The sequence below is a fragment of the Hyla sarda genome, chromosome 7, assembly GCF_029499605.1.
Source record: "Hyla sarda isolate aHylSar1 chromosome 7, aHylSar1.hap1, whole genome shotgun sequence".
Classification (NCBI taxonomy): Eukaryota; Metazoa; Chordata; class Amphibia; order Anura; family Hylidae; genus Hyla; species Hyla sarda.
Window position 1 is genome coordinate 176,631,804 of NC_079195.1, and position 27,054 is coordinate 176,658,857.

The 27,054-nt window shown below is 46.2% G+C and overlaps 1 protein-coding gene across 1 annotated transcript in view; it reads left to right on the top strand.

The window, feature by feature from the left end:
* Positions 1 to 6,320: 6,320 nt before the first annotated feature.
* Positions 6,321 to 27,054, top strand: part of BMS1 (BMS1 ribosome biogenesis factor) — a 58,651-nt gene continuing 37,917 nt past the window's right edge. Inside the window, exons 1-8 of the mRNA XM_056531398.1 lie at positions 6,321 to 6,395; positions 13,052 to 13,251; positions 13,526 to 13,716; positions 14,106 to 14,185; positions 15,038 to 15,226; positions 24,964 to 25,106; positions 26,445 to 26,566; positions 26,708 to 26,904. Coding sequence (XP_056387373.1) covers positions 13,076 to 13,251; positions 13,526 to 13,716; positions 14,106 to 14,185; positions 15,038 to 15,226; positions 24,964 to 25,106; positions 26,445 to 26,566; positions 26,708 to 26,904 — 1,098 coding nt within the window. The 5' untranslated portion in view covers positions 6,321 to 6,395; positions 13,052 to 13,075. The remainder of the gene's footprint in view (positions 6,396 to 13,051; positions 13,252 to 13,525; positions 13,717 to 14,105; positions 14,186 to 15,037; positions 15,227 to 24,963; positions 25,107 to 26,444; positions 26,567 to 26,707; positions 26,905 to 27,054) is intronic.

Genomic DNA, 27,054 nt, shown 5'->3' on the forward strand with positions numbered 1-27,054 from the left:
GTTTAATTTTTTTTATTGACTCAGAGGGTGGGGGAGGGGCCCGACTGGTATAGCGGTATGGGCAAAAATCCATACCATGGGAGAAAAAAAAAACGGTATCCGGTTCATACTGGTATACCGCCCAGCACTACGGTGGGGGGTGCGACGCGGTGCGGCGGGTCGGTCGCAGTGCGGCGGGTCGGGGGGGGGGGGCGGTTGAGGTGCGGTGGGGGCGGTGCGGGGGTCGGGGCATTATCGGCTTATCGGCAAGGTAATTGCCGATACCGATAATACCCAAAATCATGATTATCGCCCGATAATATCGGCCATACCGATAATCGGTCGATCCCTAATTGCTATATGATGATGTGTTTCCCTCTTTATGCACTGAAGCTGGTACGTTCCCTGAGTTTTTCCAGCAAGATAGTGCACCACCACATTATGGGTGTCAGGTCCGAGCATTCCTAGATGAACAGTTTCCTGGAAAGTGGATTGGTCGTCGTGGGACAGTTGAATGGCCCCCAAGGTCTCCTGATCTGACCCCCTTAGACTTTTATCTTTGGGGTCATCTGAAGGCAATCGTCTATGCTGTGAAGATACGAGATGTGCAGCACCTGAAACTACGGATACTGGAAGCCTGTGCTAGCATTTCTCCTGCGGTGTTGCTATCAGTGTGTGAAGAGTGGGAGAAGAGGATTGCATTGACAATCCAACACAATGGGCAGCACATTGAACACATTTTATAAGTGGTCAGAAACTTGTAAATAACTCATGAAAGAATAAAGTTACGTTAAAACCAAGCACATCATTGTTTTTCTTGTGAAATTCCCAATAAGTTTGATGTGTCACATGACTCTCTTCCTATTGAAAAAACAAAAATTGGATTCAAAATGGCTGACTTCAAAATGGCCGCCATGGTCACCACCCAACTTGAAAAGTTTCCCCCCTCACATATACTAATGTGCCACAAACAGGAAGTTAATATCATCAACCATTCCCATTTTATTAAGGTGTATCCATATAAATGGCCCACCCTGTATATATATATATATATATATATATATATATATATATATATTGACATTGAGGCTTGTTTAAGGGCAATGAGAGGGTGTTTTCCAAGACCTTTAACCTAGGTGAGCTAGCGGAGATGCTCATCAGGTGCCTAATTAATGAGGCCAGCAGAAGTGTGGGAAGTTTGCATATAAGGAAAGGAAACAGAATAGTCTGGGCTCTCCCCAGAAGACAGCAAGGTGGCTGAGAGGGTCCTTGCGAGGAGCACACAGCCAGGCGCTGTGAGTGACCCACAACATTAAAGTGGATGAGACAAGGGGTCTTAGTACACACAGCAAGAGGCTGCAAACGCGTGTGTGAACAGTGGGTAAAGGTTGCAGGAAACTTATGTTTTAAGCTGGTGGGGACTTGCTTACCAGTGGATAGATGTTTTGTCCTGCACTCCGGCCAGACACGCTGGCCGTGAGCGCTCCCCTGCTCTTCCTTCATCTGCCGCAGGGCTGGGCTTCTCAGCACACCACTCACCTTCCCAGTCTGTTGTCCCTCCGGTCATCTCACAGCACCAGCGCGTGTGCCCCACGCCTCCTAGGGCACGTGCGCACCGGAGCTCTTAGGTTTAAAGGGCCAGTGCGCCCATAATTATCACTTACACCTGCACCTTTTCTATAAGTAGCTGCACCTCCCACTAACCCCTGCCGGATCTTTGTTTGCCATTTGTGCCTTAGAGAAAGCGTTTTGTCCTTGCCTTGTTCCAGACCCCTTTATTCCATGACCTGACCTTGCTCCTGTGCTGCCTGCCTTGTTCTCCTGTCACATTCCTGACCTCGCACCTGTGCCGCCAGCCCAGACCTACTGCTATCCTGACCACGACTTGCCGTATCCCTCCTGTGCCTCGTACCTCCTTAGCCGCCTGTGTGGTCGAGCCGTGCCAGGGGTAGCGACCTGGGTGCCGCCTGCCACAGCAAGACCCTCCCGCTTTGCTGCGGGCTCTGTTGAAAACCAGCGGCACCTTAGACTTCGTTCCCTGGCACTGCCCACATCATCTACCACACAGGTCCAACAGATCCACTATTACCGTGTGTGAACCTGCCCGAACACGGCGATTTCCTCGATTGGCATCCGTGTTCCAACGTCCACCTCTACAGTCTTCTTTGCCTCCTGCCAAAGAGGCTATTCAAGTGGACCGCTCTCGCTTAACGCAGCTGGAAAGATCTAGACGACGCAATGAGAATTTGTGCCTATATTGTGTCAGTCCGGAGCACTTTCTCAAAGACTGTTCTATACGTCCACTGCGTCCGGGAAACGCTTGCACCTAGGACACGTGGGAGAGGCGTCCTTAGTTGTGAATACAACCTCTCCTCGTTTGACCATTTCTGTTCAAGTCTTTACTCCTGCCAAAACTTCTTTCATCGCTTCTGCATTTTTGGACTCTGGTACTGCTGGGGACTTCATTGATGCCTCTTTGGTCCATAAACATCGTCTTCCTGTGACTCGGCTTGCTAAGCCCTTGTATATTTCCTCTGTTAAAGGGATTCTCCACTGCCCTGTCTTCCGGAGCTCTGCTCGCATCGTCCGGAAGTTTATTACTCTGGACGCTGTGTGTGGGCTTCCGTGTTCGAGGCCGCCCCCTCGTAATGTCACGCCCGCCTCCTCAACGAAAGTCTATGGGAAGGGGGCATGACAGCCGTGCTCCGGAATACAGGGCAGTGGAGAACCCCTTTAATGGACAAAATCTGGACTGTAAGGTGTTATTCCGCACAGAACCTCTCATCAAGCAAGTAGGAGTCTTGCATAAGGAAAAAATGTAGTTCTATGTGCTTCCACATTGTACTTCAGAGCTTCTTCTCAGTCTTCTCAGGCTCCAACATCATTCTCCACAACGTAACTGGAAATTTGGTGAAATCAGACGCTGGGAACAGTTTTGCCAAAATCACTGTCTTGTGCCAATCCAGTCTAAAGCGGTCTCTTCACCTCCTCTTATGCCTGGTCTTCCTCTTCCATACCTAGACTATTCAAATGTATTCTGCAAAAAGAAGGCCGAGACCCTAACACCACATCATACCTACAACTGCTCCATTGACTTACAGTCTGGAACCATGCCACCTCGGGGAAGAATATATCCACTATCTGTTCCTGAGACACAAGCCATGGCAAAATATATCCAAGAGAATCTCCAAAAGGGATTTATCCGAAAGTCCTCCTCTGCTGCTGGAGCAGGTTTTTTCTTTGTGGGTAAGAAGGATGGTTCTCTCTGTCCATGTATTGACTACAGGGGTCTTAAAAAGATCATGATAAAAGATTGCTATCCTCTTCCTCAGACCTTTTTGATCATCTACGTGGTGCCAAGGTCTTCTCTAAGTTGGATTTGTGGGGAGCATAAAACATGTTGTCGTATATCTTGATATCTTAATCTTCTCACCCAACTTGGAGGAGCATCGCTCTAATGTCCATCTGGTACTTCAGCGTCTCCGGGAGAATCATCTTTATGCCAAATTGGAGAAATGCCTATTCGAGAGATCTTGTCTTCTGTTCCTCGGTTAAATTTTTTCTCATCAAGGCCTTCAGATGGATCCAGACAAACTGACTGCGGTATTGGATTGGCCTCGTCCTACTGGTCTACGGGCTATTCAACGCTTTTTGGGATTTGCCAATTATTATCGTTCATAATAAGTTCATCCTACATTTCTCTTCCTTGGTTGCTCCAATTGTGGCTCTCTCACTAAGAAGAACTCTAACCCCAAGATTTAGCCTACTGAGGCCGAAGAGGCCTTCACTTGCTTAAAGACAGCATTTGCCTCAGCTCCCGTGCTTTCAAGACCTGATCCAGAGAAACCCTTTGCTTTGGAGGTAGATGCTTCATCCGTAGGAGCCGATGCCGTTTTTACCCAGAAAAACTCCAAGGGCAAGATTGTAACCTGTATTTTTTTTTTTAAGACACTATTGGAGATCGAGAACTCCTTCCTATTAAGCTTGCTTTGGAAGAGTGGCAACATTTATTAGAAGGTTCTTCTCATCTGGTCAGCATCTATTCAGACCATAAAAATCTCCTATATCTCCAGTCTGCTCAGCGATTGAACCCTCGCCAGGCTGGATGGTATCTTTTATTTTCCAGATTTAATTTCTTCATTTGTCTTTTTTTCTTTTTCTTACCACAAGCCATGATTTCTATAAAAAGGAGAGAACATTATGCATTGAAGTAGAGGTCAATGTTTTGCCAAGATGTACAACATATTACATTTTTTTGCTTTTGACAGTGCCCATTTAATGCTCCTGACATTCATCATGGTAGTGCAGAGCATCATCATGTGCCATCCTCCACCAGCTCCAGGGCATATGCCCTTACCTGGACCCTTTTGCTGACAGTTTAACCTCTTAAGGACCCATGACGTACCGGTACGTCATGAGTCCGCTCCCGATCTATAAAGCAGGGCCACGTCTAAAGTGAAAGTAAAACCATGCCGGTTAGCTCAGGGAGTGTTCCGGATCGCCACGGCGAAATAGCGGCATCCCGAACAGCTTACTAGACAGCAGGAGGGTCCTTACCTGCCTCCATGCTGTCCGATCGCCGAATGACTGCTCAGTGCCTGAGATCCAGGCATGAGCAGTCAAGTGGCAGAATCATCGATCAGTGGTTTCTTAAGAGAAAAAAACACTGATCAATGTAAAAGATCAGTGTGTGCAGTGTTATAGCTCCCTATGGGAGCTATAACATTGCAAACAAAAAGTGAAAAAAAAAGTGAATAAAGGTCATTTAACCCCTTCCCTAATAAAAGTTTGAATCACCCCCCTTTTCCCATAAAAAAAACCAGTGTAAATAAAAATAAACATATGTCGTATCGCCACGTGCGGAAATGGCCGAATTATAAAAATATTTCGTTAATTAAACCGCATGGTCAATGGCGTACACGCATAAAATTCCAAAGTCCAAAATAGTGCATTTTTGGTCACTTTTTATATAATGAAAAAATGAATCAATAAGTCCTATCAATACAAAAATGGTACCGCTAAAAACTTCAGATCACGGTGCAAAAAATGAGCCCTCATACGCGGAAAAATAAAAAAGTTATAGGGGGTCAGAAGATGACAATTTTAAATGTATAAATTTTCCTGCATGTAGTTTTCCAGAAGTATGACAAAATCAAACCTATATAAGTAGGGTATCATTTTAATCGTATGGACGTACTGAATAAAGAGAAGGTGCCATGTTTACTGAAGAATGTACTGTGTAGAAACGGAAGCCTCCAAAAGTTACAAAATGGCATTTTTTTTCAATTTTTTCTCACAATTATTTTTTTTCCGTTTCACCTTAGATTTTTGGGTAAAATGACTGATGTCATTACAAAGTAGAATTGGTGGCGCAAAAAATAAGCCATCATATGGATTTTTAGGTGCAAAATTGAAAGAGTTATGATTTTTTTAAAGGTAGGGAGGAAAAAACGAAAATGCTAAAAACCCGGGTCCTTCAGGGGTTAAACAACTACCACTTGTTACCAGCCTCAGCAATTCAAAATGGCAGCACCATTGGGATTCCTATTCACTTAAGGGGTTATCACAAGCCTATAACTTATCACTGATCCACAGGATAGGTGAAAACTGTCTGATTATGGGGAGGTTTGGCCCCTGGGACCACCACAGATCACGAGAGCGGGGTCCTTGGCCTTGAACTAACCAGTTTTCAAGTATGTGAAATGCCACACCATTCACTGCCAAAGAAAGGGGTGGCAATGCCCATACCTGGCTGATGCTCCAGGGACCCCGCTCTTATAATGTGTGGGGGTCTCAGCAGCCACATACCATCTTTCCTGTGGATTGCTGATAGGTTTTCATCTTGGAATGACTATTACCAATGTCCAAATTCTTGGCTCCTCCTTGGATTCCCTCTAGAGCAGTGTTTCCCAACCAAGGTGCCTCCAGTTGTTACAAAACTACATCTCCCAGCATACCCGGACAGCCTTTGGCTGTCCAAGCATGCTGGGAGTTGTAGTTTTGCAGCAGCTGGAGGCACCCTGGTTGGGAAACACTGCTCTAGAGTGACCATTACTACCCTCACATGAGCTGTCACCCAACTATCCCAGGATCCTGAACAGTAGATGTGTCCTCTTATTAGATCAGTGAGTGTATCATTGTATGACAAAGTAGATTTCCTATTCTGGAGCTTATGGTGCATTTCACCATACTGATCCTCACAGCGCTTTCCCACATAGAATAATGGGGACATCGTTCTACAAGTTCATGTCTGGCGGATCAATGTACAGTCCGCACACACCGCGCTGCAAGTTATTTGGTTCCGCTTTCGAACTGTTTCCTGACGTGCCTGAACAGCGGTGCTCACTTCCGGCGGAAGTAGCGCCCATGTGGACTGTGTGAACGCTGACTAGTGTGGAACCTAGCCGGAGACATAGGTAAAGTATAAGCGTTGTGTGGTGTGCGTACTACAGGTCGCAGCGGGTCTGCACCAATGTACTAGAAAAGCTGAGTTATTTCTTATGTATACATCCTATACATAAACAGCAAGATACATGGCGTCTGCACAGCTGTATGTATGGCGAGCCTCACACCGCCATGGTATATGTCTCCATTACTTCAGACATTGCTTCATGCAGCATGTGCTGCAGTGTTTCCCAGCCAGGCAGCCTCCAGCTATTGAAAAACTATAACTCCCAGGCTGTCCGGACAATCTAGGACAGTGGTCTCCAACCTGTGGACCTCCAGATGTTGCAAAACTACAACTCCCAATGGCTGTCCGGGCATGCTGGGAGTTGTAGTTTTGTAACATCTGGAGGTCCACAGGTTGGAGACCACTGATCTAGGAGTTTAGTTTTGCAACAGCTGGAGGTACCCTGGTTGGGGAATACTGGTGTATTATATACCACATGCAGTGTTTTTTGTACCAAAAGCATCAGTGGATCCTGCAGAAAGGAAACCTGTTAATCTGGGCATTCCATTAAAAAACTTTTTTTTCCATATTAACTGGCTGCAGAAAGTTAAACAGATTTGTAAATTACTTATATAAAAAAAAATCTTAATCCTTCCAGTACTTATCGGCTGCTGAAGTTGTGGTGTTCACTTCCGACTGACCACACTGCTCTCTGCTGTCACTTCTGTCTGTCTCAGGAACTGTCCAGAGAAGGAGAGGTTTGCTATGGGGATTTGCTCCTACTCTGGACAGTTCCTGAGACAGTCAGAGGTGTCAGCAGAGAGCACTGTTGTCAGACTCAAAATAGCAACTCAACTTCTGCAGCTGACAAGTACTGGAAGGATTAAGATTTTTTTATAGAAGTTTAAAAAATATATATATATAAAGAATTTTTAGAATATCCTATTTATATTTCTCACTCCTGGTTTTGACTCAGAAAACAGTGTCAAATGCTGTATGTGTCTGGCCAAAGTTTGAGCTGCTTGGACAGTGGACACAGAGCTGTATTTGTAAGCTGAAACCATGATTCATTCCAAAATATGGAAGAGGTGCAGACCTTCCTTTACCTCTCTTCTCTGGGTTGTTCACAAAGCAGGATTTCTGTGTTGGAAACATCTGCCGCAAAAATTCACATTCCGGTGTCCGCAGAAAGAATAGACATGTCTATTCTGTGTGCGGACACCACACGGAAATACATTGGCATCTATGAGACAGCACATTTCCAAGTGCTCCTGTCTCTGCTGTCAGGGGAATGTACGCACAGAAATTTTCGGTGCGGATATTCCCCCGAGTGAACATAGCCATAAGCTATGTTCACACAGTGGAATTTCCTTGTGAAATTCCGCATGGAGATTCCGCAGAAGAACCCCTTTAATATCAATGGAATTCTGCTGCAATGTGCACACTTCGGAATTTCCACAGCAGATGTTTCTGCTGCGGAAATCCTGATTTCCGAGTCCGCAGAAAGAATAGACATGTAGAAATTAATTTCTATCTCTGAGATGGCGCATTTTCGAGCAGACATTGCTCATGTAAACATAGCCTTAAGGTTCCACTCATTGGGGGAGATTTATCAAAGCCTGCGCAAAGGAAAAGTTGCCCATAGCAACCAATCAGATCGCTTCTTTCATTTTTGAAAAGGCCTCTGAAAAATGAAAGGGATCTCATTGGTTGCTATGGGCAACTGGACAATTTTTCCTTTGCACATGTTTTGATAAATCTCCCCCATTGGGTTTGGCCTACAAATACGAATGTCAAATACTGACCAGATCAAATCATTGTATGGCTATAAGGGCTTGTTCACACTGCAGACATTTAGCCGAAATAATCGGTGGTAGGACCAATGCAGAAATGCATTCCAGTGAATGAACAAGTTTTTTAAATTCTTACAGTGCCCATTTAAAGAAGACCTGCAGCCATAGACACTTATCCCCTATCTGCAGAATAGGGGATAAGTGTCTGATTGCGGGGGTCTGAACGTTGGGTTTCCTCTGCGATTTCCTGTACAAAGCCCTGGCTCTGCTGCAACTCTCCCACGCAGGAGGCGTGTCACATGTGACACGCCCCTCAATGTATCTCTATGATAGAGGCGGAGATGCAACGTTCAGGCATCCCCACCTTTCCCCCAGAGCTGTTTGGAGGGGGCGTGAGGTTGACGATACGCGCATTAGCCACACAGAGACGTGGTAATGGCGGGGTCCCAGGAGTCGGCCCCCCCCCCCCCCTGATCAGACACCTTTTAATGGTAGTTTTTGTTCATTTGTTTTAGGCTAAGGAAACACCTAGGAAGGCTAAATATAAAAGTAAAGAGTGTGTTCTTTGTAGAAAGAAGCTGGATCCAAATTATTTAAGTTCACATTGTGAAGCCTGTGTTAAAAGGATTGTGGAGGATGTGTCTCCGTCTTTCTCCAAAAGTATGCAAGAGGTAGTCAGAGAAGAGATTAAGGCCTGTATGTCTACTTGGTCATCTGTGCAGCCAGAGCCTAGTTATTCCACTATAGCCATCCATTCTTCTGTACCTGGTTGTTCCGAGCAAAGAGATTTTTTTAGAATTTGAAGAGGGGGATTTGGATGAAGAGTCAGAAATTTTGGAGGAAGTTCATAGCGCCGCTCTTTTTCCTACTGAAAATGTGGACGGTCTAGTCAGAGTGGTTAGATCTACCATGAAGCTTGATAATAGGATTGAGCCTTTATCTGTGCAAGGCCTTCATTATTAAGAGAAAATATCCTTTTCAGGAAGAATTCACCGTCAGTTGGGATAGGTCCCCTAGAATTGATCCACCTGTGGCTAAGATGTCTAAAAAAGCAGCCCTACCTTTTGAGGATGCCGGCTCTCTAAGGGAGCCAATGGACAGAAGGGCTGATGGATTTCTTAAAAGAGCCTGGGAAGCAACAGCAGGCTCCTTCAGTCCAATTATTGCTACCACATCTGTGGCAAGATCTTTAAAGGTCTGGATTGATCAGCTGTGGGAGCAGATCAGGGATGGTGCTCCTAGAGACCAATTGCTTCAATCAATCCCTACCTTGGCAGCAGCGGCAGACTTTATATTGGATGCTTCTGCAGACACCCTAAGACTATCCGCTAAAGCCTCGGCCTGTGCCAACTCTGCCAGACAGGCTATTTGGGTTAAAGAGTGGAAAGAAGGTGATCTTACCTCCAAATTTAAATTATGTGCTATACCCTGTGAAGGTTCCTTTCTTTTTGGGACTGATTTAGATCTAGTCTTAGAGAAAGCAGCGGATAGGAAGAAGGCCTTTCCCTTAATCCCTTCCTTACCTATCCAGAACAAGATGCCCTTTCGTGGAAGAGGAAGGGTGGAATTTCGGAGAGATTCATACAGGGCCAGGCAGTGGCGAGGCCAGAGAAGAAGCAGAGGTTTCATGTTCACTACCCCTGAAACCTCCAAGAAGTCCAGTCAGCAATGACTTAAGGTTCCCAGTGGGGGGCAGGTTGTCTCATTTTCTTCCCCAATGGGAGAAAATTTCTGCAAGCCACTGGGTTTTGTCCACAATAAAAAACGGTTTAAAAATAGTTTTTTCAGGTCTCCCGACTCCCAGATTTGTTCCAACAGATCTCCGAAGGTTTCCAGAGAAACAGGCTGCCCTGGAGAAAAGTTTTCTCCTTGATTCAGAAGAGAGTTCTGGTTCAGGTTCCGGAAGAAGAGGGAGGTCTGGGATACTACTCCACGCTCTTCCTTGAAAGAAAGCCCAATGGCTCCTTCCGCACTATAATAAATCTCAAGCTATTGAATCGTTTCCTGAAGTACCACAAATTTCGGATGGAAATTATTCAATCAGCTATCCTGAACCTGAACCAGAACTGTTTTATGGTCACCTTGGACTTGAGGGACACATATTATCATGTTCTTTTTTTCCCAAGGTCATCAAAAATATTTAAGGGTTGCAGTAGTCTTGGGAACCTGTCTGTTCCACCTCCAGTTTCAGGCACTTCCCTTTGGCCTATCACAGGCTCCCCGAGTCTTCAACAAACTTATGGCCGTGGTGATAGCCCATGTAAGAGAACAAAATATAGTCATAGTTCTGTACTTAGACGATTTTCTTTTGGTGTCAGACTCGGAGGAGCTCTTGATTCGGCATGTTCTTCAGACTCACAAAATTTAATTCTGTTGAATCTAGGGTGGGAAGTGAATCTAGACAAATCCCACCTGGTCCCTTCTCAGATATGCACATTCCTGGGGATAGGCCTGGATTCCACCCGTCAAATCTCCTTTCTTCCCCAATCCAAGGTGATTTTGGTCAGGCAGAAAGTGTCTCAGCTACTGAAACTAAAGGAGCTCCCCATAAGGGAGGCCATGTCTGCCCTGGGCCTGTTAACTTCGTGTATCCCAGCGGTTTTATGGGCTCAGTACCATTCAAGGAGGCTACAGGGACAAATCCTGAGCCAGTGGGACGGAGTCCCTGATTCATTAGACACTTACATGACCCCTTCAGCCCAAGTAAAGAGGTCCCTTCTCTGGTGGGTAAATCCGGCGAATCTAGAAAAGGGCATTTATTGGATAAAAAAGAACGAATTTTGCCATACTACAGGCGCAAGCCCCTGGGGGTGGGGAGCCCACGGAGAATCCTTAATCCTTCAGGGTCAATGGAGTCAGGAGATTTCCAGGGAATCTCAGAACCTAAGGGAATTGAAGGCTGTCCTGTTCGCCATCTCTCAATCCGTTCCTCTGCTTGGCGGAAAAGACCTAAAAATTCTGTCAGACAATTCCACAGTAGTTGCCTACTTAAATCATCAGGGGGGTACCAGATCCCCTTCCCTCATGAGGACTTGTCATCACATCTTCAGACTGGCAGAGATGCATCTCAGCTCCTTGTTTGCTCTCCATCTAAAGGGGTCCCAAAATCAGGTGGCGGACTATCTCAGCAGACATCGCCTGAACCAAGGGGATTGGGAGTTAGATCAGACAATATTTCTCCAGACCTGTCAACGTTGGGGTACTCCCCGCATAGATCTGTTTGCCTCAAGGGCCAACAGGAAAGTAAAAGATTTTTTTCTCCGTCACCAGCGGATCACCCCCTGGGGATAGACGCTTTTTCACAGAGTTGGTGCAGGGGACTTCTTTTTGCCTTCCCTCCGGTCAGGTTACTTCCCAGAGTCCTAAGGAAGATCCGAGAGGACAGGGGGAGAGTAGTGGTCATTGCCTCATTCTGGCCCCACAGGGTATGGTTCACCTGGTTGAGGAAGATGTCGGTGTCAGATCCCTGGATCCTTCCAGAGTCCCGGAACCTTCTACATCAAGGTCCAGTTATGCATGCCGAGTCCTCCAATCTGCATCTGACGGCATGGCGGTTGAGCGGGGCATCTTAGAACAAAGGGGTCTTTCTGATCGTGTTATTACTACTCTGTTGGCGAGCAGAAAAAGGGTAACTTCTCAAATTTATTTAAGAACTTGGAAAACCTTTGGTAGATTCATGCAAAACCCTATTGATGTTCTTAAAACTCCTGACATCCCAAAAATATTAGATTTTTTGCAAGCGGGTCTAGATAAACAGCTTAGACCCAGTACTTTAAAAGTTCAAGTGTCAGCACTTAGTGCTCTTTTTGATTATAAACTAGCGGAACATCCCTGGATTAAAAGATTTCTATCAGCTACAGTCAGGATGTCTCCGGTGGTTAGACCATTGGTTCCACCTTGGGACTTAAATATTGTCCTAAATAGTCTCACTAAAACTCCCTTCGAGCCGTTAGTTGAGGTTCCCTTAAAGATTCTTACCTTTAAGCTTGTGTTTCTTTTGGCAGTCACGTCCGCCAGGAGGGTTGGGGAAATTACTAGTTTCTCTATTAACCAGCCCTATTTGTCTTTAATGATAGAGTGGTGTTGTCTCCTGATCCAGCCTTTCTCCCCAAGATGGTCTCTGACTGCCATAGAACTCAAGTTGTGATTCTACCTTCCTTCTGTGAAAATCCTAAAAATGACAAGGAAAAAGAATTCCATTGTCTAGATGTTAGATGTCTTCTTCATTATTTGGAGATATCTAAAGATTGGCGCCTATCGCCTAAGTTGTTACTTCAATTCCAGGGGCGGAATAAGGGTAGAGCAGCTGCTCCTAGCACTGTGGCGAGGTGGATAAAACAATCCATCCAGCTAGCATACACTTCTGCAAATCTAAATCCCCCTTGAGGGTTTAGTGCTCATTCTACCAGATCAGTTTCTACATCCTGGGCAGAGAGAGCCTCAGCTTCTATTCAGCAGATCTGCAGAGCAGCCACTGGAGTTCACCACATACCTTTCACAAACACTACAGGTTGAATCAAATGAGAGATGAAGAGCTTTCATTTGGTCATAAAGTTCTCCAGGCACCTACTAATTCCCTCCCATGTTATATGGAAGAAAAAAAAAAGGGGAGATATATTAATATTTCCTAGCTATGTATGTAAGTTATGGTTGATTATTATTCATTGATAATTCCTTTTGGGTTGTTACTTGATACTTGCTTAAGAACTGGGGAATAGCAGCTCCTATGGTCCTTATATGCAAACTGTTTCCAGTTCCTGTTTCCTGTCCTGAGGAAGGAGGCGGTCTCTCCAAAGGTTCCATCATGGGCTCAACGAAAAACAATTACCGGTAAGAGTAATTTATGTTTTTCTAGATTTTCTGTTCACTTTTATTTAATATTCCACAGCTAAACACAGATAAAGATAGAAAAATGGATGAAAAGAAACAAAAGAAACACAACAAGAAAGCCAGTGGAACAAAGGCCAACAAGAAGCGTAAGCGGCAGCAAGGAGAGGGAGGAACTGGTACTGAGGAAGATGCCAGGAAGAGGAACCCCAAAGCGTTCGCTGTGCAGTCCGCTGTGCGTATGGCCCGAAACTTCCACAGGTAAAGGGGTTGATGCCATGAAAAGCAGCGTTCAGGATAGAGTAAATATGTATCTTTTACCATGATCCTTAGATCAACCACTCAGACGCCATTGGGTGTGGACACATTGTCTGAGAGGTAGAATTAGGGTTCCTTAATCATATAACAACTGCATTGGCATAGTAGGTTAAGTTATTGGCAAATGTCTCTTATCTGTAGCTTGTGGATTTATATTTACAGTTGTTTCAGATACTGTTGTCACTTTTGAAGTATTCACTTTAGCCTCTCATTACAGGACACAGGATCTTAAGACGAAAAAGCATCATATCCCAGTGGTAGACCGGACACCTTTAGACCCACCTCCTGTTGTTGTGGTAGTTGTGGGGCCCCCAAAAGTTGGCAAGAGCACCCTGATCCGTTGTCTGATTAAAAACTTCACTAAGCAGAAACTCACAGAGATCCGCGGACCTGTTACCATCGTCTCTGGTACTAGAATATCTATTCATATGGGACATGATAAAGAATGTTTGATATGTCCAGCAACTAAAATTCTATAGATAATTTATTTGTGTCTGTCTCTAGGGGAAGAATGCATGGTTCTGTTATTTTTTTCCAACCAGTGTGCCTCCAGCTGTTGCAGAACTACAACTCCCCACTACACAACTGATTTAGAGACTTGTTTTCATTGAAGATCATTTTTTTTCATAAGATGTGTAACTTTGTAAATGCTTTGAATTACTTAACCTGTACTATTCCTGATTCACAGCCTTTAATACAGTATAGATCTGCATTCACAATTTCATAGGCTTTAAAGCTAAAATCTCCCAGTATCCCTTGCAATTTATCTTTCTATATTTTTTTTGGGGTAATCTTAGGAAAGAAAAGACGTCTTACCATCATTGAATGTGGCTGTGATATCAATACAATGATTGATTTGGCTAAAGTTGCTGACCTGGTGAGTGTTTTTGGGGTATAAGGTAAATCGACAAGGAATGCAGACCAACATTTCTGTGAACTATGACTTTTCATAGCCCTAGGTCTTGTTTTGGGGAGTTTCTTGCACCCCGTGTAACTGCCTTCACTTTCCTGTATATCCTGTATAGTGGTCAGTCACCACATTTTTTCTATTTTAAGAATTGGCCAACTCTAGAAATAGCAGAGGTTGTGGGTCTATAGTAATTTGCTTGGGACTGTTTGAGGTCTTAATTAGGAAAGGCACCTTGGTGGAGCCCATCTTCAACATTTGTATGTGTTGTATGATCGATTCTTTATTGTATCTTAGTTTTTGTAGTCTTGAATAGAGCCTAAGAAAAGATAGATTTCACTGGAATATTTTGAGTTGTTCAGCACTAGAGATGAGCGAACTTACAGTAAATTCGATTCGTCGCGAACTTCTCGGCTCGGCAGTTGATGACTTTTCCTGCATAAATTAGTTCAGCTTTCAGGTGCTCCCGTGGGCTGGAAAAGGTGGATACAGTCCTAGGAGACTCTTTCTCCTATAGAGACAGGTTTATTTTCTTTGTTTTCCTGGAATCCTAAACCTTACCAACCAGTAATAGTGTTGGTGACAGATGAAGTTAATATCTATTCATTAGAACTTAATATGTTCCATAGACATGCCATTTCCTATAAGATAACCACACAGGAGTGTCTAATCTTTGAATTTTGCACTTTGTCATTCCTCTGTTGTTCATCCTGGAAATGCAATAATTGATTTATTTTTTGTCTATGTGACATGTGTCCAGTCACAACTCCAATCCAGTGTCTCTTGCTTCTTCTCAACATTAACTTGTTTCTCTTTACTCAGGTTCTGATGCTAATAGATGCTAGCTTTGGTTTTGAAATGGAGACCTTTGAGTTCCTGAATATCTGCCAGGTCCATGGTTTTCCAAAAATAATGGGGGTCTTGACCCACCTGGACTCCTTCAAGAATAACAAACAACTGCGCAAGGTCAAGAAAAGGCTGAAACACAGGTTCTGGACAGAAGTCTATCAGGTGCTCTGTCTGTCCTATTTCTGTCTAATCTCTTAAAAAAAATAAGTAATTAACACTTGGAAGGCTTTGTTTACATCAGCGTTGTTCAAATCAGTTATGAAATGTCTATTATTGACACAACGGAGGTCGCTCATAATGAATATGAAACTGATGTTAAATGAAGTAAAATTGTAAAAGATTTAGAAAAACTTGCATATAAGATAACGGACAATTAACGTCTATTATTAGCCATTAAAACATCTGCCTCCCTGCCTCTCCCATAGAGGTGTATGGGGGGGGGGGGGGGCGTACCATCGACCTCAGTGAGGTCGACGCTATATGCGTTAGCCGGCGAATAGCTCGGCAATGCCGGGGCCCAGTTCGAGAGATCTCCTGAGGGGGGGGGGGGGTCGGCGTCGGCGTCCCAGCGGTCTTGCTCCCCCCCCGATGAAACACTTATCCCCTATCCTGTGGTAATTTATTGCTACAGATGTCCTTTTAATGTGTTATTTTTTCTGAGCTTGCTCAGTAGCAATAACGAATGAAATAACGGATAAAAATAATGGGAAAAAAATAGCCCTGCATGCACATCTTTTCTCTGTTTAAAAAAAAAAAAAGAAAAAGGGAAAAAAAAAAATTCTACGCAACAGACAGTAATGGAGCATAGTGGAGATTTAAAAAAGCCCATTGACATTGCTCATTTCTATAACTGAGAGGAACAGCGGTGATGAAAAATGTTCATGTGAAACCAGCCTAGGAATCATGTGTATCTTTTAGGGTATGTTCACCCAATGGAATCTCTGTGCGGAATTCTGCACAGAGATTTCCCAGCAGCCTATTGATATTAAGGGGATTCTGCTGTGCACAGATGTTTCTGCTGCGGTAATCCCAATTCCAGAGTCTGCAGAAAGAATATACATGTTTTTCTCGTTCAGCTCCATTGGGGGGACTCACAGACCCGTGGGTATATGCTGCTGCCACTAGGAGGCTGACACTAGGCAACAAAAGAAGTCTGCCCCTCCCAGCAGGTTATACCCGCCCACAAACTCTGAGCTATCAGTTTAGCTTAGTGTCCGTAGGAAGCAGACACAGGTCTGGAGCTCTCCAGACCTGGTCTTTAATTTTCTTATTTTTTTTAGTTTAGGGACGGGTGTATAGATTTTTTTTTTCTCCCTTTTATTTCTCTCTTTTTAGGTGGGGGCTCTGGAGCATAGCGCTCACTGTTCACCCCCCCCCCCCCCCCCCCATTGGCGAAAAAGGGGCACAGGCATCGAATAATGCACTGTCAACCCCTTCTCGCCACCGGTCAGCGCCTGGGGTTGCACCTTTAGGTCCAGGTACCCCTATCTACTCTGCTCATCTTGCTGTCTCAGCCCGGCATGATGCAGGCGTGTAATAGCTTGTTGAAGACTTCAGTAGGTAAGTTTCCCAGGACAAGGTATTCCCCCCCCCCCCCCTTTCCTAGGAAGCTATACTTTATTCAGGATTCTCAACCTCTGTAGCCCCTCTGTTTTTGTCCCACTCCTTTTTATTCTTTCTAGAGACAGTTCCTTCTCGGACATTCTGAAAGCAGGGGACAGAAGCATTGGTACTTAGGACAGTGGTTAATGTTATTTTTACTGGGGCATTTTTACAGCCCTACTTTGCCGGCGGCTGTGCTATGCGCACATGGCCGGCATTTGCTTTCGCTTCGGCCTCCTCCACCTGTGAGGCGATCGGTGCGCCGGGAGTTTGTCTTCTCTGTCGGCCGCGCTGCATGCGCATGGCCGGCAGCTTTTTCTCTTCTCTGGACTCAATCCAGGTAAAGTGTCCAGAGCGCAGGGGGTGTTAATTGAGGCCGCAACTCTAAGGGTCGCTGTCCTAGGCCTCCAAATCTGCGTGCCAGGTCCGTTTCGCCTTCATCTAAGGCTGCCTCCACCTGCTCCCACTTTCCTGGGGAGCTGGAAGATGAGGTTTCAGGTTCTGCCTCTGATCCAGAGGACCGAGCCAGCGTGTCCAACATGGTAGACAACTTGCTTTCTGCCATCAGGCACACCTTCCACCTAGAGGACCCCGGAACTTTGGACCCAGCACCAGAAGTTTCATTGTTCCCGCTGCTCTCCTAAGGTTTTCAGCTCTCATGCTAAATTTGACACCTTATTGGAAACAGCATGGAAGCATCCAGACAAACGCTTTCAAGGGACTAAGAAGGTTCAGGCGCAGTTTCCCTTTGCCCAGGACCTTATCGCGAAATGGACATCTCCATCTGCTGTGGATCCTCCGGTTTCCTGTCTGTCGAAATTGACCACTCTACCATTGGCGGATGCAGCATCCTTTAATGACCCGGCGGACAAGAAGATTGAGAATCTGGCCAAGTTCCCCTTTGAAGCGGTGGGTTTATCTTTTCTTCCTTCCTTCGCTTCTGCTTGGGTGTCCAAAGCCCTTTCGGTCTGGGCTTCCCAGCTCCACCAGGGCATTTTGTCCGGGGCCCCTTTGGAAGATTTGACTGATCTTGCATTCAACTCTCCAATGCTGGAGACTACTTCTGCTCTGCTTCCCTGCAGTCTGCCTGTTGTACAGCTTTTGCCACAGGTAACTTGGTGGCGATTCGTTGCTCCGTGGCTTTCAGGGTCCCTTTTCCCCTTAATCACCGTACTTGGTGGTCCTATTTTCGATGGTGTGAATCTCGCTCATTATCCCCAGTTTCCCTGTCGGTCCTTTCCTACTGCTTTGGGACTAAACTGATACCTCAGAGCCTGTGGGCGGGTAAATCCTTCTTTTGTTGCCTAGTGTCAGCCTCCTAGTGGCAGCAGCATCATATACCCATGGTCTCTGTGTCCCCCAATGGATCCTCCGAGAAAGATTTTACGGTAAGCATAAAAATCTACTTTTCTCTTTCGGCTCCATTGGGGGACACAGACTGTGGTGTATGCTGCTGTCTCCAGGATGTATGACACTATGGCAACAAAGTTGGCTCCTCCCAGCAGGATATACCCGCGTCCAGGCCCTGAGCTAATCAGTTTTAGCTTAGTGTCTGAAGGAGGTGGATATGGTCTGGAATTCTCCAGACCAGGTCTTCTGTTTTATTATTGTCCTAGTTAGGGAATGTGTTCCTTTTTCCTTCATGTTTTCAGGTGGGGATTCAGGAACTTTCCCATTGCGATTGAGGGGGCACAGAAATTGCGTATTTGCGCTGTTCACCCCCTCTCACCAACGGTCAGCGCCTGAGGTTGTTCCTCATGGGTCCGGGTCCCCCAATTCCCTGCTCGCCTCGCTCACACATGGTAGCTCGGAGTGATGCAGGTGACAGAAAGCTGACTGAAGACTTCACAGAAGACTCCATTAGGTAAGTTCTTCTGACTGAGGTGAGTATATATATTCCTTTCTTCCTTAGGTGCTGATTCACAACCTCTGGAGACCCTCAGTTTTTGGCCCACCTTTCAGGGTCTAATGGGGCTGGCCTGTGCTAGGGGCTTAATCTTTATTATTCTGGGGAGAGCAGTGGCATATTGGGATGAATTGCTTAGTTTTTTCTATGCACTCGTGTGTGTGTGTGTGTGTGTGTGTGTGTGTGTTTGTGTGTTACTATGCGGCTGACAGCCACGGCACTTTCACTGTATGGGCGCATGAAGCGCTGACTTTCACTTCGGCAGCAGACAGCTGCCGGCGCATATCAATCTTGCCCGCTCACTTCCCCGCGAGCGCATATGCGGACGACATGTGCGATTTGGGGCAAGGAGCGGGCGCCATTATTCTTCTTCATCGGCATTTCGGCGGCCGGGGCGCTATAGCTCCGCCCACAGGGTCGCCAGAGCTTACTGGAGGCACGAAACGTCCTCCAATCAGCGCTGTGCGCGCGATGTAGGTGGCAGGGGCCAATCAGACAGTGCCCCTGCTCCAGGCACGCCCCTATCCGGCTATTGGCTAGTCATTTCTCCTCTCTGTCTACATAGAGCAGAGTTTCCTCACAGCAGCTGCCACAGGGGACACAGAACTGTTCCTCCCTCTAAACAGACAACTGGACTGTTAGCCTCCTATTTTGTCTGTATGACATGTAATTCCAAAATGCCTGGTTCTGCTGAACCCACTGGCTCTGCCTGCGCCACTGCTCTCCCAGACCCCCTAGCTCCCCCAGATGCTCTTACAGTTCCGGTGGATTCGGCCACCCCTCCAGCCTGGGTTTCTTCCTATCCCAGTATATGGCTGACTTGACTCAAGTCTCCCGTTCGGTGGCTGAGGCCTCCCGTGATTTGGTGTCTGCCTTAAGAAGCCTGCGCCGGCCCTCTAGAGAGTCCTGATCCTCTTCTCCACAAGCCTCACGCTCTCACAAGCATACTAGGGGTGCTTCTTCTGACTCTTACATTGAGTCTTCAGGTAGACGTGGGTCCCCCCCCCCCGTGTCATCTGGTCACAAACAGTGCTCCTCCAGAGGACGTTCCCAGAGTAGCTGCTCTGCCTCGCCAGAGCCGCGTACCCGGTCAGGGTCGCCCCCCTCCAGGGCTGCCTCCACTCGTTCACATTCTCCTGGTGAAATGGAGGATGAGGCTTCCGATTAGGCATCTGACTCAGAGGACCGCTCGGATACAGTTGAAACGGTGAACTCATTGGTTGCGGCCATAAGAGACACCTTTCACTTAGAGGACCCAGGATCTTCAGATGTGACTCCTGAAGTATCCTTTCATCGTGCTAAACCAGCACCTCAAAGGTTCAGCTCTCTCGCTGAATTTGACATCCTTCTGGAATCTGCATGGAGGCATCCGGACAAGAGGTCCCGGGAATGAAGAAGGTTCAAGTGCGTTACCCATTCACCAAGGACCTTGCCTCTAAGGTGGTTTCCCCTCCCTCGGTGGATCCACCAGTTTCCCGCCTCTCTAAGGCTACTACACTGCCGCTAGTAGATGCGGCTGCCTTCAAGGACTTGACAGACAAGAAGGTGGAGTCCTTAGCGAAGTTTGCCTCTGAAGCAGCAGGCTCTTCTCTGCTTCCCACCTTCGCCTCTGCATGGGTGCCCAAAGCCCTTTCAGTGGTGCTCAAAACTCTGTCAGGGTATCCTGGCGGGATTCCCCCCAGGGGATCTATCTGCTTTGGTTCTCCAATGCTCTAAAGCTGGGGACTTTCTGTGCACAGCTTCCATGCCGTCAGTCCATTGTGCTGGCTTTGCTGTGGGTCTCCTAGCGTCTCTCCGCCGCTCCATGTGGTTTAAGGCGTGGGATGCGGATGCCGCCTCCAAAAGGTCTCTCACCGAGCTTCCTTTTACTGGTACCCGTCTTTTTGGCAAGCGCCTTGACGAGATTATCTCTGAGACGACGGAGGGTAAGAGTTACTTGTTGCCTCAAAATAAGGCTCGCTCTACTTCCCAGAGGAAGTCCTCTTCCTTCCGGTCCTTTCGAACTATTGGCCCCAATGAGGGGTCTGGGCAGGCGCCTTTGCGGGACAAGAAGGCTCCCTCGTTCCGGGCGTTCCGAGGGATCGTTTTTTCAGTCCCGAGCCCCCCCTGGTCTCCTTCTCTGGGAAGCAGTTTCAGGAGGCCCTCCAGTCCCTGCTCCTCCAGGGAGTTATTGTCTCCGTTCCTCCAGGGGAACGTTTTCGGGGTTTCTATTCCGATCTGTTTGTGGTTCCCAAGAAAGGCGGTTCTGTGTGACCAATTCTGGACCTCAACCGTCATCTTCTCATCCGCTACTTCCGAATGGAATCTCTCCGTTCGGTAGTGGCATCCATGGAACAAGGGGAGTTTCTTTCTTCGGTGAACATCAAGGATGCCTACCTTCATGTTACAATATTTCCCGGACATGAGCGGTACCTCCGCTTTGCGGTTCCGGAGGGGCATTTTCAATTCGTAGTCTTACCCTTTGGTCTGGCCACTGCTCCTCGGTCTTTACCAAGATCCTTGCGCCAGTGATGGCCCTGTTCGGTCGAGAGGAGTCTCAGTGCTTCCTTACCTGGACGACCTTCTCATAAAGGCTCCCACCAGAGTCAAGACTCTAGAGAATGTGGATCTCACTCTCCAGACCCTGAATCGCTTCGGGTGGATGGTCAACCAGGACAGGTCTGTCCTCTCTCCCACCCAGTCTCTGATCTTCTTGGGACTTCAATTCAACTCTGCCTCTTCCCGGATTTTTGCCTTCTGCCGGACAAACGTCTGTCGCTCCTGTCAGGAGTCCGCTCTCTTCGGGCCCAGGCCCCAGTTTCCATCCGCATTTGCATGGAAATCTTGGGTTGGATGGTAGCGGCCATGGGAGCCGTACCCTTTGCCCAGTTTCATTACCGTCCCCTTCAACTGGCGATTCTCTCTCGATGGGACAGATCTCCTCTGTCTCTCGATCGCAAGATTGCTCTCCCTCAACGGATCCGTCAGTCTCTGCTCTGGTGGCTCCGCTCCCCCCTTCTTCTTCAGGGGCGATCATTTCTTTCTCTCCACTGGCAGGTAGTTACCACGGATGCCAGTCTGTCGGGATGGAGCGTTGTGTTCAGGGACTGGATGGTTCAAGGCCTCTGGTCTCCCCGGGAAGCCCTTCTTCCGATAAACATCTTGGAGCTGAGGGCGATTCTTCTTTGTCTTCTTCATTGGGAGTCCCTGCTTCAGTCCCGCCCTGTCCGCGTCCACTCGGACAACGCATACATAAGTAGCATACATAAGTCGGCAAGGCAGCACTTGCAGCTCGGCAGCCATGGCCAAGGTGACAAAGATTCTCATCTGGGCGGAAAACAAGGTTCCGGCCATTTCGGCGATTCACATTCCGGGTGTGCTCAACTGGGAAGCGGACTTCCTCAGCCGGTCCTCAGCCGACCCCGGCGAGTGGTCCCTACATCCAGCATCCAGAGGTCTTCGCACAGATCTGCGACCTCTGGGGCATTCCAGACGTGGACCTCTTCGGCACAATTGGAAGATCCTTCCATTTGTGTCAAAGTCCCGGGACCCCCTGGCTCTAGCCGTGGACGCCCTAGTGATTCCTTGGGCGGGGTTTGCTCTGCCCTAGCTGTTCCCTCCCCTTCCGCTCCTTCCCAGGGTTCTGAGGAAGCTCAAGGCGGAGGACGTTCTCGTCATACTGGTAGCTCCAGATTGGCCCGAAGGTCGTGGTATGCCGTCGTGGTCAGGCTCCTGGACGATACACTCCACTGCGCCTTCCACTTCTTTCGGACCTGCTGTCTCAGGGTCCTCTTTGCCACCCCAATTTACAGTCGCTGCATTTGACGGCGCGGCAGTTGAGACCGCGGTTTTGAGAGCCCGTGGTTTCTCTTCCCAAGTCATTCGCACCATGCTCAGGGCTTGCAAGCCCTTCTCGGCGAAGATTTACCACCGTACCTGGCGGTCTTGTTTTCGTTGGTGTGAAGCTCAGGTCTTGTCTCCTGTTACTTTTTCGGTCCCCCGTCTTCTCTCCTTCTTGCAGTGGGATTGGAACTGGGGATGTCTCTCAGTTCCTTTTAAGGGTCAGGTTTCGGCCCTTTCTATTCTTTTCCAGCGTCCTCTGGCTTCTAATTCTCATGTCCGGACCTTTCTTCAAGGAGTGGCGCATGTTGCCCCTCCTTATCGGTCACCTTCTCCCCCTTGGGACTTGAATCTGGTTCTGGGTGTCCTCCAAGGTGAACCTTTTGAACACCTTAGGGAAGGTGTCACTGCGCCTCTTTTCTTGGAAAGTGGCGTTTCTTGTTGCTATCACCTCCATTCGGAGGGTGTCTGAATTGGCAGCTCTCTTCTGCCGTTCTCCATTTCTGGTGTTTCACCAGGACAAGGTTGTCTTTCGACCAGATCCTTCCTTTTTATCTAAGGTTGTTTCGGCCTTTCATCTCAATGAGGACATTGTTCTTCCGTCCTTTTTGTCCCGCTCCTTCTCATCCTTAGGAGCGTTTACTCCACAAACTGGATGTGGTTTGGGCTGTTAGATCTTACCTCTCTATCTCTTCTTCGTTTCGTCAGTGCGATTCCTTTTTCGTCCTTACGGAAGGTCGTCGTAAGGGACAACCTGCTTCCAAGGTCACCATTTCTCGGTGGATCCGGTCTGCCATTTCAGAAGCCTATCGCTGTAGGGTGAAGATTCCTCCCTTCAGGGTTGTGGCTCATTCTACCCGTTTCTGTTGGGGCATCCTGGGCTCTCCAGAACAAAGCCTCGGCCTCCCAGATTTACAAGGCGGCTACTTGGTCGTCTTTGCACACTTTCTCTAGGTTCTACCGGGTTCATACTTTCGCATCGGCTGATGCTAGTCTGGGCCGTAAACTGCTGCAGGCGGCAGTGGAACAGCCATCTGCCTGACTATCTGCCCACCCAAGGGATGGCTTTGGTATGTCCCACGGCCTGTGTTCCCCGATGGAGCCGATAGAGAAAAGGAGATTTTTTAACACTTACCGTAAAATCTCTTTCTCGAAGGATCCATTGGGGGACACAGCTCCCGCCCTTTTGGGTTTCTCTTTGGTTCTCTGTCCGAGGGTGTGTTCAGTTATATCTTTTCTTCTGGTTCTCGGACAGTTCGTGTTTTTTCCTTGACCTGTCGGTCCTCTCCTATTGCTCTGGTACTAAAACTGATTAGCTCAGGGCCTGGAGGCGGGTATATCCTGCTGGGAGGAGCTGACTTCTTTGTTGCCATAGTGTCATACCTCCTAGAGACAGCAGCATACACCACGGTCTGTGTCCCCCAATGGATCCTTCGAGAAAGAGATTTTACGGTAAGTGTTAAAAAATCTCCTTATTCTTTATGCAGAGTCCGCATGGAAATGCATCGTCATTTATGAGAAGCTGCATTTCCAAGTGGTCCTAGTGCCAGCGCTCCGTTATCTCCCGTGTGAACATAGCTTTAGAGTGGGGGCTTACCTGCAGTGTCCTCACTGGTGTATACAATGATCAGCCATAACATTAAAACCACTGACGGGTGAAGTGAATAACTTAGTGGCACCTGTCCGTGAATGAGATATATTAGACAACAAGAGAACATTCAGTTCTTGAAGTCGATGTGTTGGAAGCAATAAAAATTTACAAATTTGAGATTTGAGTGACTGTCAAGGGCCAAATTGTGACTGCAAGGTGACTGAGTGTATCAAGGAAAGACAGCCAATGCTAAATGTTACCTTTGGCTGTGACTAAAAGATGCCTGAGCATACAGTGCATGACCGATTACTGTGTATGGGGCCACAGACTTGTCAGAGTGCCTGTACCAATCCCGGTCTACCATCGAAAGTGCCTACAGTGGGCAGAAGAACATTAGAACTGGATATGGCACTATGGGATGAAGGCAAGCATGTGAAGGCAGTGTGAAGCTATGTGCACTGTTCTGTTAGGAAAACTTGGGTCCTGGCATTCATGTGGATGTTACTTTGACAGTGTACTACCCACATTAACATTGTACAGGTCAAGTGCTTCCCTTCAGGGCAATAGTATTCGATAATGACTGTAACCTCTTTTATGCAAAAACAGTTTGAAGAACATGACAATTAATACAAGGTGATGACTTGGCCCCTAAATTTTACAGATCTCAATCCAGTCGAGCATCTGTGAGATGTGTTGATAAAACAGGTCTGATCCTTGTAGGCTGTGCTTCACATCTAACAGGACATAAAGGATCTGCTGCTAATGTCTTCTTAACGGATCAGAGCTGTTTTTCCTGTACAAGGATGAGCTACACAACCTTTAATGTTATGGCGTAATGTTATGAGTGATGTGTAACGCCTGCTAAACCAAAGAAAACTATCTGAGGGAGGTCACATTTTTTATACTTTCATCAGCTTTAATCCCCTAAAATATATATGTAATAATTTTTTTATGTGACATAAGGTTATCTTTCCTTTGCAGGGTGCAAAGCTTTTCTACCTGTCTGGAATGGTGTATTCTGAATATCAGAAGCAAGAAATACGTAACCTTGGGAGATTCATCTCTGTAATGAAATTTCGCCCTCTGGTATGGCAGACATCACATCCTTATCTACTTGCAGATAGGTGAGTGTGCTCCTTTAGCATTTACTGTGTAGGGGAAAAAAGTAACCTTACCCTTGTAAAATTCCTAAACAAACACAACCTTATAGTCAACAGCTTTAGAAATCTTCTATAAGAAAAGTTGCATGCTTTTGATGCACAAAATGACTGCATTAATCCATTGCAACAGAAATAGATGAAAAAAAAACCTCCATCCATAGTGATAAATTTCCCCCTAATTTTCCAGGTAAAACAGCACAAAACAGGGATATAAGAGACAATGCTCTGCTTCTCCGTAGTTTATCAGAAAAATGTTGGCTCTTTAAATGTGCATTATAATAGCAGAACTATCCAGAAACCAGGCCTGGTATATTGTTATAGAAGTGTTTTAAATGCTACTACTTTAAATGCTTCATTTGAAGGTACAGGCCTGAGGACCTACTACTGAGAGATTCTGATGGCCACAAATCCCTTTAATTTTTGTCGTTTGCATTTTTGTTATGGAGTTCTTGTGTGGATTCAGTCCTACAGACCAGACTGAACGGAGAGGTGGTCGCACATGTTTACACCTCCTTCCATTAAAGTGCTTGAAAGTTCTAGAAATTGCTAAGTAAGTTTGTGAGAAGCGGGAGTGCCAGATGTAGGACACAACTTATCAGACATTTGTGGCATATAATGTGGATGCAAAAGAAATTTTCTTTTGGTCCTATTACATGAGCTAATGTGATTTCATAGATCAGCGCTCACTTGGCTGGGGCCCCTTGGGCAGCAACATCTCTCTCCTCTTACATCCTGGCCAGTTCACTGTTTGATTGACACACAGAACAGATATTTCTGCAATTAAAATACACCAAAATAACAGTATATGAGCACACTTTTGTACATAGCTTAGCTAGACCTTGTTCACACTGCGTTTTCATGCTACGTTAAACGTATATGTTTAAAAGGTGAATAAAACAAACCAAAACATACACGTTAATGTAGCCATTGACTTACGGTGAGCACTTTATACTGTACGCTGGCACACATTACACAGCTGTTTTCCACTATTCATTTATTTTTTTGGAGGATCCATAAGCAATGCAGTGTGTTTTTGTTTTTAAAATTAATTTTTATTAACTTTAACAAACGGAGAATAATAACATTGCAATTAGGTGTTAAATCTCATTTGTGGGAGGGAAATATTGTGAATACAGAATGAATGATAATTCCTCACTATAAACATACAGCGACATTTATGCATATCGTATCTCAGAATGCAATGTGAATGGGGCCTTATTTGGAAATGTATTCTGCTGGAATACTGACATTATGCAACCAGTTTCGATAGGGAAAATTCAATTTGTTGTCTCCCTTTCTTAGGATGGAAGATCTGACTAATCCAGAAGACATTAGGCTGAATCCAAAGACAGACCGTAAAGTTTCATTGTATGGTTACCTGCGGGGGGCCTATTTGAAAAATAAGAGCCAGGTTCACATACCAGGTTATTACTCTGTTGTGTTCTTTATTTTATCAGTTTTATCATGCTTATTTTTACATAGTTCTCGTTTCACTATTTTTTTCTTCTTCATTATGTGCAGTGTAATATAAGATTTGTAGGATTTATTCAGCCATCTCTTTGTAGGTGTTGGAGATTTTGCCCTTTCTGAGATAAGTTTCCTACCTGACCCATGTCCCCTCCCAGACCAGCTGAAAAAGCGTTCTCTGAATGAGAAGGAGAAGACAATTTATGCTCCACTCTCTGGTGTTGGAGGCGTAGTATACGATAAAGATGCTGTGTATATCGACCTAGGTCCAAACTACCTTCAACAAGAACAGCAGGTAAAACATAAAAGCAGGTGCCTGTTAACCTTTTAGGATATGTATCTAACTGGATTGGGTAAATTACATTAAGAAACATAATTACACTAAATATGTGCTAGCATCCCTAGATATTATATTGCTTGAGCTTGCTTTTGTGCTATGGTACAC